General features: G+C 38.7%; 1 protein-coding gene and 1 long non-coding RNA gene across 2 annotated transcripts in view; one reads left to right on the forward strand and one right to left on the reverse strand.

Moving 5' to 3' along the window:
- The window catches only part of LOC150084147 (uncharacterized), a 367,749-nt gene that overhangs the window by 116,713 nt on the left and 238,737 nt on the right, over positions 1 to 12,299 (forward strand). Inside the window, exon 2 of the long non-coding RNA XR_016547048.1 lies at positions 1,403 to 1,466. This is a non-coding gene — a long non-coding RNA (uncharacterized LOC150084147). The remainder of the gene's footprint in view (positions 1 to 1,402; positions 1,467 to 12,299) is intronic.
- LOC150084148 (general transcription factor II-I repeat domain-containing protein 2-like) lies at positions 3,766 to 4,581 on the reverse strand. Its single transcript, XM_090376134.1, has one exon. It carries the CDS (start codon positions 4,579 to 4,581, stop codon positions 3,766 to 3,768), a length of 816 nt encoding a protein of 271 aa, XP_090232260.1.

Here is a 12,299-nt window from a genome sequence, read left to right on the forward strand (position 1 = left end):
AGCAATGATAGACATACAATTAGTCCCGTCAAGGCATGGTGGTGCCAGGGGTTAACAAAACATATTTACAAAAGAGATACACATGAGAAAAAAAGATAAATCAGATTATTAACAAAGCACAGTTTTACATTTTCAGTTCGACGAGGATACCCTTCCTGTATTTTTTATTATTGACCACTTCTTGGAGGTCCCCGTCGATGGCTTGCAGTGAGGGCAGCATTTGCTTTGGCAGGAATCTGTCGGTTAGTACTAGCCGGTTACGGTTTGCTAGCAGCTGTGCTGAAGACCGGAGATAAGGGGGAGGAATGCGCCAAGAGCAGTGATCCCAGAAGTTCGGCTCTGTAATTTTACCGGTGGCCATCTTGATGGTGAACAGCAGCCTTCTTAAGGCTGCTGTTCACCATCAAGATGGCCACCGGTAAAATTACAGAGTTCAAGTTCAAGTTCCTAGTTAAAGTTCAAGTTCCTAGTTTCTTGTTCATACTTCTATAGTTCAAGCAAGCTGTAAGCTTCAGAGAGGCTCTTCACTCTGTACTGCTTGCCTTCACAGTATTTCACAGGGTCTATTGCCAACGAATTGAAAAGGGGTGACTGCGTTGTTCGGAAAGAAGTTCTTCAATCAGCACAGGTTGGACAGCGTAGAATCCAATGGTAAATAGGAATTGTCATTACTACGTCCAGCACGTGGAGTAGCTATAACTACATGAAGACTAGGGGCGTCAATCACAATTGGAAGATTTCTTCCAAGCCGTTCGTCACAATTACATGTATGCAGAAAACTGAATATTTGTACTTCTACACATGGGTAATTTAAATTTGCATTGAATAAAATAAATTTTTTATCTATATCTATACCGTTTTATTTATTTATTTTTTCTTATACTGACAGGAAGAAATACTTTTGGAGGCTGTTTTTATTACCCACCACTGTAGAGTAGTCGTTCCCAACCTCTGTGATCTATGAATATAGTACTTGGGGGACCATGAGCTAATTTCAATATTTTTTTTTTTTTTTTTTTTCGATACTTGAAATTGGAGCATTGATATAGAAAACAAGAGTCGATTGTTATTTAATATAATTTTGTGACGCAGTGTGCTGAATTTCAGGTGCGTTAGTAAGCAGTAATAATAAAAGATTTGTAATAAGTCAACCCATCGATATGAACATTTTTTTACAAAGATTCCTAAAATTTTCTAAGTGTTGACGTTTTCAAATGGATCAGAATTCCTGTTCCAAGTTTATAGCAATATTTCTAGGGAAAATGGGGGAGATACTATAAAATCGGAATTAAACTTAGAACCCTAGCGGCCAATAGAATATACGTTGAAAATTTGGTAGCATTCATATTTTTTTTTTTCCTTTAATATAAAAACTTATTTTCATTTATGCCTATTTTTGTAGGGAGAAGAAACGAGGGCTGTGAAATCAAAACTGGAACTGAAATTTTCTCAAGGACCAACAGAACGTAAGTTGAAAATTTGGCCTTGATCTGACTTTTCGTTTTAGAGCGAAACAGGAAATATACTTTCATTCATATGAATAGATTGCTGTGGTCGGGGGGGGGGGGGGCATGGAGCAGGGGTGGCTATGATTGATCTTAAAAGCTTTCCACGAATCAAAGAAACACACTGAAATTATGATATCAATTGAACTTTTTCTTATTAAGTAATGTCCAAACATCCGATAAGAGGCAACTTTTATTGCAAGTTAGGTGGATGTACCAGTTTGTTTTTTTCTTAAATTAATTGAATTTCTTTTTTCCTTGATTGATTGATTAGACGATCACAGAAGTACATTACAGAAATGATTAATTCAAATAAAAAGCAAATATCGCTATCTTCTTTTCAATTAAGTTTTACTTTCTCTGAACTTAGACGTTCAGTTTAATTAATTACTTTCATCCCGTATACTTTTTTAAATGCAAAATAAGATGATCTGCGAGATTTCTTTGGTTTTTTTTTTTCCTTGTTCGGATTACTGTTTAAAATCTTCTGATGTCAGCGTTTGCTCAGATCGTGTCAGTGAAATTATCCTTGTAGGAATGAAATCGTTTATTCCACACTCCAACTTAAAATCTCGTCCTTTATCTAAACCTTGATTTTCCAATAAATGTGCTAAGGCTGTTCCAGCTAAGAACGTTGCATGCCGCAATTGGCTTGTAACTAAATCTCCAGGTTCATTTTCTGCCTACACCAAAGCTCGTAACAACTATAAAGCAGTTATTAATCAGTCCAAACTAGATTTCGAACAGGTTAAGAGTAGGAAACTTGCTTTTTATCTAAATAGTAGTCGAGTATTCTGGTCTCTTGCCAAAGCTATTGGCCGCAACTTTTGTTGACCGCTATTCTCAACAGAGCCATCTGTCAAAACCAGATGGCTCTGTCGCCACTTCAGCCAAAGATGAAGCTAGCATTCTACTCTTCTTCCAACTCGTGTATCGATGTTCATGGTAAATCACCTTCTACCATTCCGAGTACACTCCATTCAATGACCCCTGTGGTCTTCCGTCAAAAGGAAGAATTGTGAAAGATTTTCAAAGAAGGATTTTGAACAATCTTGATGGTAAGAAAGCTCCAGGTCCTCGCGGTATTTTTCCGCTTGTTCTCAAAACCTGTGCTCCTGAACTTACTCCCCATCTGTGTTTTTTTTTTTTTTTTTTTCTCTCTTATTCCAAATGGGTTTTTACTTCTGCTTGGAAATTTGCTCATAACCAGCCAGTTCCTAAAAAGGGTGACAGATCCCTCCCATTAAGTTATCGTCCCATTACAGTTACTTCTACTCCTTCTAAAGTAATGGAGAAATCTATTAATTAACCGCCAACTTTTAAATTATCTAGAACAGGCATGTCAAACTCGTTTTGCACCAACGGCCATGTAAGCTATTTTGCATTAGGCCGAGGGCCACATTGCCTTCAATAATCAGCAAACAAACAAAATGCAATTTTTAGAATTACTGCATTTAGTGTATAGATAACCTGTTTTGTATCCTACGTTACTTTTTAAATTAAAAATACTTTACAATACAGTATTTAATAAAAAATAAACAATAAAACCACAATTTATTATTACATAATTTTTTAGAGGACACTTGACATCGTTTTCCACAAAGCATTTGATCAAAATTTTGTTGAATGTCTTGAGCTGAAGTAATCTTTAAGATTGATGATAGGTGGTGATCGGTTAATCTTGACCTTTCTGGAGTTTTATTATTTTTCATCGAAGAAAACAGTTGCTCGCATAAGTATGTGCTCCCGAACATAGCCAGTATATTCGTAGCGAAAGATAACATTTTTGGAAATCGATCTGCGGGTAAATAAGTGTAAAAGTCTGGAATTCCAACTTCCGTATATTTTTGCTTTAGCAAAGAGTCACATTGGATTTCAATTAATTCCATTTGTAAGCTCTCATCAACAATTTCAATATCAATGAACATAGGCGAAGTAAAAAGACGAAACTGTAATTCAGAAAATCTTCTATCGAACTCCATTTCTAACAACTTAATTTGGTGTGTATATTCAGTAAATTTTAAGTCAGGTGATTTTAACAACAGAGATTGGCAACTTTTTAAAATGAGATAATTTTTCTTTTTCTATTTGTTTGCGCCAAAGTAATAATTTTTCTTTGAAAACATTAATATTATCAAATAACATTGTAACAATGTGATGTTTTCCTTTAAGTTTAAGATTAAGTTGGTTAAGATGACGTGTAATGTCAACTGAGAAGGCCAGATCCTTTATCCATTGTACATCTTTTAATTCAATACATTCATAATTCTTTGTTTCCAAGAATATTACGATTTCGTCCAGCAGCTCGAAGAATCGTTTTAAGACTTTGACTGGAAATCCATCGAACTTCTGTATAATAGGGTAGATCAGTGTGTTCACTTTCTATGTCTTCCAGAAAAGAAACAAATTGTCGATGATTAAGTCCACGTGCTCGAATAAAATTTATAAATGTGGAGACTTTTTTTAGCACATGTCCGATATTTAAAACTTTGGAAAATAATACTTGCTGGTGAATAATGCAATGAAAATGTTCGAAATGATTATTACCATGTTGTTTGCATGTTTCTTTTAGTTTTGCAACGACACCCTTAATAATACCCGTCATGGCGCCATCAGTTGCAAGACAAACCAACTTGTTCAATGGTAATTTATATTTATTCAAAATTTCCATGAGTGCACCAAAAATATCAGCTCCAGTGGTTGTATCATGCATAGGAATAATTTCTAAAAGCTCTTCACTTATTTTCAAGTTCACATCACACCCACGAATAAAAATGGCCAGTTGAGCAATATCTGGAATGTCTGTACTTGCGTCAATTGGAATAGAATAAGCTTCAAATGTGGATATCACTGAATGGAGCTGATTTCTTAAATTCTCAGCTATTTCATCGATCATATTAGCTACTGTGTTTCTATTTAAGCTTACACTTTTGAAGCTTTTTCCTTTCTCTGGACACGACACTTCCGATACTTTAATTAAACACTCACTAATAAAATCTCCTTCTGTAAAAGGTTTTGATTTGCTTGCAATTAAATGTGATAACAAGTAACAATCAACTACAAATGTGGTATGCATGCAATGTCTTGCGCATACCAAAAAATTTCGTCACTTCCTTCAATTCCTTGCTAGGTAACACAGTGGTTATGATAGGTATATTTTCACCTCGTATGGATGGGAACTGGGTTCGAATCCTTTCAAGACGGGGCAAGCTTTCATGGGCTTTCACACTGTGGTAGAGTTTCTTTATTTTATTTAATTCAGTTTGAAGCATGCATAGCTCCCTAGAATGGCAGTACATACCAGGGGATAATATAAGATACAATATTTCGTTTACAGTGTCATTTTTACAAGAAATTCTATTATCTTTAATGTTAAATATCTTAATGTCTTAACTATAAGCTCACAAAATCGCATCTATTGATGCATATACAATTCGGCAGACACGTGTAATGTAAACTTATCTTTTAAAAAAAAATGTTGTGAGTAGCACAGTCTGTATTGAGAATTTACTCTTTGTCTACCTTGAAATCAGTCCTCATTTGAAGTTAGTCTATGGATACGAAGAGCATATGGGTTATCGGTTGCTAGTGCAAGGTATATTTCTGATCCTGATTCACTGCATGACCACTTTGGAGCATTTGGAGTGAGAAGCAGGAACAACCCGGAACGGGCTGTACACGAATGGATATGGTTGTTGAATAATAGAGCGTCTATATAACTTGTTTTCGTTCATCCCCTCACAATTTATGATACAGTTTTCTGTAGAATTCTATAGTGTTCGGTGGAAACATCCTTTGAAGCTTTTGAGTCTGGTTGCTTGTGAATGTAAAGGCGCATCCTTACTATAAAGTATTCCAAGGCTTACTGAACGTGACAGCATTCCTGTCATGTTTTGGACATCGATCCTGTTGAGAGCAAGCCCCTAGCAATTATGACAGTGTTTGCTCTTATGGGATGAAATTATCCAGGAGTCCATCCTAGGGAGGCATGGAGGATCTCCTAAAGATGGTAAAGACTCTGGAACCACTGGACAATCCAGTATTCAACCGAAGATGATTTTAAGTTGTGATTTTGTAAGAAAGAGAAAAATCACTGAGGTATAGAGTCAATAGGGATATGCGTCTTACCGCATATTGAAATGGATGATAAACAACCTACAATTCAGCTGTCTACAGAGTAGCTAAGGTTTAGCGAGATGGCGCCTCCGTAGCCAGGTGGGAAGGAACAGCAGTGCGTAGCACACGCTTCTTGATTAGACCGGGGTTCGAGCCCGTCACCACCAAATACGGAGGATGCGGAACGGTCAGGGAATGACCACCGCATACCCCGGAGCAATATGGCCTTAGTTGCTAATGCTCCTAAAAACCAAAATAATAACAACGTTTAGCGAGATTTTCTTTGAGCTGGATTTTCTTTGATTTTTTTTTTTTTTCTTTTAAAGTGTTCAGTGAAGATAACTTGATCATCCAAAACCATCTTAAGCTCTTCATGCTGCTGGACTTTATTGATAGAGTAACTGTTTAGGAGGATAGTGATGCTGATCTTAGTTCTTGATTTGGTTGGGCATGGTAATTTCCAAGCTGATTAGCTCTGAGACATCTACGGTAATTATTGGAGAACTCTCTCTCTCTCTCGAGCATACTGTGTAATGACAGACATTTTCAAGTCATTTACGTATGAGATGAAATGTTTATGCAGTAACGGGAAAGAATCTCAGGCGACTATAAAGAGTAGAAAGAATACCCACTTTTATTCAGGGTGAAGTTGAAGGATGGTCTTTTGTGAACCATCTAAATTTATCGGTTAGTTAGCAATTCTCTGAAGATATCTGTGGCGGCAGTGATCTGGAAGTAATTCTCGAGCGTTTGGAGAAGTTCATGGATGGAAAGCCTGTCAAATTCAGCTTGAATATCGAGATATTCCTCATTGCTTTGTTTACCATTGGTTAAAGTTTGGAATTCTACTAAGGATCTCCAACAGGTTAGTAATTGTAGATTTACCTTTCAAGGTTGAATGTAGATAATACGATCTGTGGCTGAACCAGTGATTGTTGAAGTACCTTAAGATTACTTTTCAAATTTTTAAAGAGGTGGCACCCATTGGAATGGGTATGAAATCTTTAATGATTTTGGTCAGTTGTATTCAAGGAACAGGAGTTATGAAATGTTACCATATGTCGGGAATGCAGACCGATTTTAGAGCTATGGTGTAAGTCTAGAGGAGTAGATCGATGAAAAGAGCTGAATTTTGAGGATAAACAATGGAAATATTTCCTGCCCTACAGTTGCGTTGTTGGGTAAGTTGTAGGGTGATTGGATCCATTTAAAGACATTTAAGGGGTGACCAAGCCAGGTAAGGAGTGCATGCCGTTCAAATAAACAGTCCCTAAATGAGCTCAGGAGATTCTTTTCCAGGCTGCAAGCCTCCTAAACATTAGGTGACTGTAGACTTGTATCCTATGTAAAAAGAGTCTCCCTTGTTCGCTTAAACTTAGTCCTTTTCAGGCATGAATGTTTCTTGAACACCCTATATGTAATAAAGGACTTTCATTGCATTCTTAATATACTACTTCATAGCAGTGTGACGCACTTCGCAGCCTGTAAGGCTAGGGATCTTACAAATATTTAGAAACAAATGATAACATGAAATAATTATTTTACAAACTTACCATGAAATAATTATTTTACAAACTTACCATGAAATAAAATAAAATAATGGATAAATATAAGTCGCCAATCACCATTGCCTTTTTGACATATTAAGGAAAATTATAGTTTATTCTGTGCATGGCTGAGTGGTAGATGAACTGACGAGGAACTTTACTCCGTGGCTAAGTTAGTCGGTCTCAGGCGTATAAAAAAAACCTCCTCCCCACCAGAAACTGTTTTTTTTTCGTCCAGAAAAACAGGCAAATCGACCAGAAGATAACACACGCAATTTACAGACATAACACATATACGGGCATATATAAGAAATTATGGGTGGCCCTAATATAATAGTTTGAGGGGTTTTTTTTTTGAGGCCACTTAGTTACCGGGAGGCACGATCACTAGGAAGGTACCTCCCAGCATCCGTCTACGCCATTGGGAGCCGAACAACAGAGAGTAGAAAGACGCCTGTCAGGCTGCCTGCACTCTTGCAATAGCGAGAGAGAAGGGAGCCAGCTGAAAGGAGCATTTTACAGAAAAGATGAAGGCAGGGAAGGCCTATGCCCTCCTCACGTAACGAAAACATGTGACAGTCCAGCAACTGATTTAATTTGAGTCTGGTAATTGACTCCATGGATAAACTCGTCACAAGCAGAGGAATTCTGTATTCTCCGCCCCAAGCCTAACGGGGGGGGGGGGCAAGCCGAGGGGTAGGCGCCAAAAATTCATTCTCCTCTACTGTCAAGTTGTGAGGTGTTTCGTGCCTAAGGATATTTGGCTTGGACGGTTGGTGCGTATCAGGGCATCTCCGCCTTGGACGAGGGCAACTACGGGATCTGCCGGATTCTTTGCTTCTATCAATCCATTGTTCTTTATTGGGATCTGCAAAGCCTCCAAATTCAAGAACCAGGATTTAGAGGACACGCTAAACATGTATAGACAGTTTTCTCAGTCTCCATCCCAGTAACCGAGCAGTCGTCAGGTGATGGGAAAACAGGATCGTGATTACCTGAGATTAGGTTTGACCCAGAATTGCCGCAGGAGACTGCACTCATTAGAAAAATGAAACTGACTGTTGGTTATCCGGATTTGACGATCATCATTATATCGTCCATTAAAATACGACAAAGTAGTACTTGCTTCTCGTTTAAAAGTACATTTTTCAACCACAAATTGATGGTCATTTATTTTAATCATAATATTTCGAAATACTGATAATGATAAAAAAAAAATTATACAAGGAAGCGAGATTAGTTATAGTAATAGTGGCATGTGATGCAAGAAAGCAAGTGTATGAACTTATGTGGCATCAGTCAAAAAAAAAAAAAAAAAAATTCACACAACCATTCCGTCTAAATGATTGTCCAGTTACTCCTCCAATTTATTTAACCTATCAACTTACCCAATGACAGATGGAAGTCTGTTCCAGCAATTAACCACCCGCTGGCTAAAGGCAAATTTCCGCACATCTATTCTACAGCTGTCTTTCCTCAATTTGAATTTATGCCCCCTTAGGTTCGTAATCTGAACAAGTGGAAGAATCCCATCAGAATTCAGCGTGCTCAACCAATTCAAGGCCTTATACACCTCAGTCAGATCACCTCGCAAGTGCCTAGTCTCCAGCCGCTGCAATTTGCAGGAATTAAGCCTCTCTTGGTAAGGGGATCTCTTCATTCCCCTCACCAATCTTGTTTCTTTTCTCTGTACACGCTCAAGCAAATCTACATCTTTCCTAAAATGAGGCCTCTAGACCTGTATGCAGTACTGAAGGCGTGGCCTGACCATTGCCTTATACAGAGGGACAATCACCTCCTTTTCCCTGCTAGCAAAATTCCTGTATATCATTGACAAAACCCAATGACCTGCTCTGGCAGCCTGTCTGCATTGCTCAGAACACTTCGTATCGGACTGCACAATTACTCCCAGGTCTTTTTCATTTTGTACCACCCTAAGTGTAGTACCACACAGTTGGTACGTTTCTCTGGGGTTACTTCTGCTCATATGCAGTACTTTGCATTTGTCAATGTTAAACTTCAGTTGCTACTTCTCACACCATCTTCCCAAATTTTCTAGATCCTGTTGCAGTACCACATTGCCAATACTGTTATTAACAATCGAGCCCACCTTTTTATCATCTGCAAACTTTGACACTAAGCTTGATATACCTTCATCAATATCATTGATAAATATACAAAACAATAGTGGACCCAACACCGAACCCTGTGGGACCCCACTAATAACATTAGTCCACGAAGAGCAGCGCCCATTGATTACCACCCTCTGTCTTTTTCCACTCAACCATCCTTTTATCCATTGTAGCAACTTACCCTTAATACCATTCTGCTCTAATTTGTACAGTAGTCATCAATGCGCAACAGTGTCAAAAGCTTTCTTGAAATCCAAATATATGATATCAAAATTATTTTTTGCATCCAGTTCCTTTGTAATCACATCTTAACCACAAGACTTTCCCTTAAGAAAACCATGCTGTGTCTGGATTATTGCTGCAGTCTTCTCTAGATGATCCTGCAATGCATCTTTAACCAGTGACTCCATTATTTTACCCAGAACAGAAGTGAAACTAACTGGTCTGTAATTACTCGTGTTACCCTTCGATCCCCCTTTGTGAATTGGGGACACATTTGCGCATCTCCAGTCCGTGGGACCCCCCCCCTGAGTCCAAGGATGCTCTCATAATTATGGCTAAGAGTTTTTTTTTTTTTTTTTTTTTCAAAATCATTAAACACCCTGCTACAATTTGATAACCTTCTGGCATTTTCATTCCTTAATAACTCCTCATGTGTGAATGTAGATGCAAAATACTCATTCAGTTTGTTTGCTATCTGAGCAGGATCATTAACAGTCGAACCATCGATATCAATTGGACCAATCTGATTCATCCCCTTCCTTTTAGAGTTTATATAAGAAGAAATCCTTGCTGTTTTTCTTAGCATCCTTTGCCAAAGATTTCTCGTAATCTGCCTTCGTCTGCCTAACCTCCTTTGTGACTTGATTACAGACTAGCTTATATCTGCCATAGCCTTCTGTGTCGCCTGATAATTTATATGCATCCCAATCATTTTTCTTCTATGCAACGAGTCTCATTAGTTCATCAGACAACCATTTAGGCCTAAACCTTGAACAATATTTCTTAATAGGTATGAAATGTTCAGTAGTTTCCATGATTAATTCCTTGAATGCTTCCCACTTAGAATTTGCTGTTGGTAACATCTTAGAATTTGTGGTTGATCCCACTGTACATAATTTAAAAACTGTCTGAAACCACTGTAGTCACCTTTGTGGAAGCAGAAACCCGTTCTTTTACCCCTGATGGTATTTATGTCTTTAAGTAAATCCCAAATCAGTACACTGTGACCACTGCCACCTAGTGATTCCTTTATCTGCAAATGCTTAATACACGAATGATCACTGCTGATAACCTGATCAAGAGTATTACCTTCTCTGGTTGCCTCTCGAACATGCTGCTGCAGAAAACAGTCATTCAATAAATCCACAAAAGTCTTACTAGTGTGCGAGTGACCAACCCACAGGTTCCAGTCGTTATCGTGGAAGTTAAAATCCCCATTATAAGACATTCTGATTTATTAGCGCACTCTATTTCTCTGTACAATTGTTCATTGTACTCATTCGAGTCATTAGGCCTATAAGACACTCCTACACTTATTTTTGCCTTTGCAGTGCTTATGTCACACCAAACTGACTCAACAGTGCACTTATTTTGATTTTATGTTCTTAATTAACAGAATAACCCCTCCCTCCTTCCTTCCTTCCTTCCTATCCTGTCTATCTTTTCTGTACACATTGTACTCCCCAAATTATAATTCTGCATTCCTAATATCTGTGTGACACCATGTCTCTGATATCCCAACAATATCCACTTTTGATGTCATGACCAACACTTCAAATTTATTTACTATACTTCTAGCATTGGTATACATGCAAGTATACATGCACCTATTGTTATTCTTAGTTACACATTCCATATGCCCTCCTGTTTCATGATGATTGCCATCAGTGCCCGAAACCCCCAGCACCCCTCGCTCCAGGCCGCTGCTTATTTTAATAGAAGTAGTGCAAGAATCAGCTTCACCTCTGCCTGCGACTACTTTTAACCTTTTAGTCTGTGAATCCCCCCCCCCCAAGCTAGCAGTTTTCCGACCCACTTAACAGTGCCTCGATAGCATCAGCAAATATTCTTCCACCCTTTCTATTTAAGTGTATTCCATCCCTGTAGAAGCAGTCTCTCCTGTTAACAAGCAGAGATTACGCTGAAAAACATTCTACCCCATGAGCCTTGCCCATTCTCCTTAGCCGATTTGATTGACAGGGCTCTCATCATATACTCCCTCCTATGGTGTCTGGGCAGAATTGCAGAAACCTTCACATTCAACCCTAACTCGCGACTTTTTTTCAACATTTGTACTTGATGAGTAAATCTGCAGATCTCTTACTCGTAATGTCATTAGTTCCAACGTGTACAACAATATCACCTTTTGGGCCCTGAAAAGATGATATCGGCTCTACAACGTCATCAACTTTTTCCCCTGGTAGACATACCATGGTCCTGTTCCACCTATCCTTCTTACAAAGTATATTCCCCGTCTCCCTGACAACTGACAATAGAGTCACCAACAATAACTAGTTCCTTTTGGACCAGCGCAATCTGCATTGGAGATTGCCGCTGTGTTGCCTGATGCCCAGGAGTGAGCTCTGGCGTTGAGTTGGGCAGTTTTTTTTTTTTTTTTTTGGTAGTTGTTGGCGCATCGGCTTGTGTGGCCATAATGCACCTCCCAAGGTTTTGGCAGTACTTTGATCCAAGCCCGAGGCGGGATTCGAACCCGCGACCTTTGGGTTGCCAGGCAGGCACTTTACCCACCCGGCTAGCCCGGTCGGCGAGTTGGGCAGTGAGAGCTTGACGGGCCCCTCATATTAATTTCTTCGAGGGCTTCTACCCTACACCTCAAGCTCTTATAGACGCTCATTAGAACGCTGAGTTCATGCCTAATTTCTAGACACTGTCTGCACCTGGCACACACACACACACACACACACAACGACATCCTCCTTGGTTAGATCATGTTCTGTTCCACAAACATTTCACAAACTGCTCATTTTTTTAAGCTG

The sequence above is a fragment of the Mastigoproctus giganteus genome, chromosome 6 (assembly GCF_048544385.1).
Source record: "Mastigoproctus giganteus isolate SK-2022 chromosome 6, ASM4854438v1, whole genome shotgun sequence".
Classification (NCBI taxonomy): domain Eukaryota; kingdom Metazoa; phylum Arthropoda; class Arachnida; order Uropygi; family Thelyphonidae; genus Mastigoproctus; species Mastigoproctus giganteus.

What these genes read in the sequence shown, in the direction of transcription:
- LOC150084148 (XM_090376134.1), bottom strand. Translation starts at nt 4,581, where the DNA reads ATGCATACCACATTTGTAGTTGATTGTTACTTGTTATCACATTTAATT.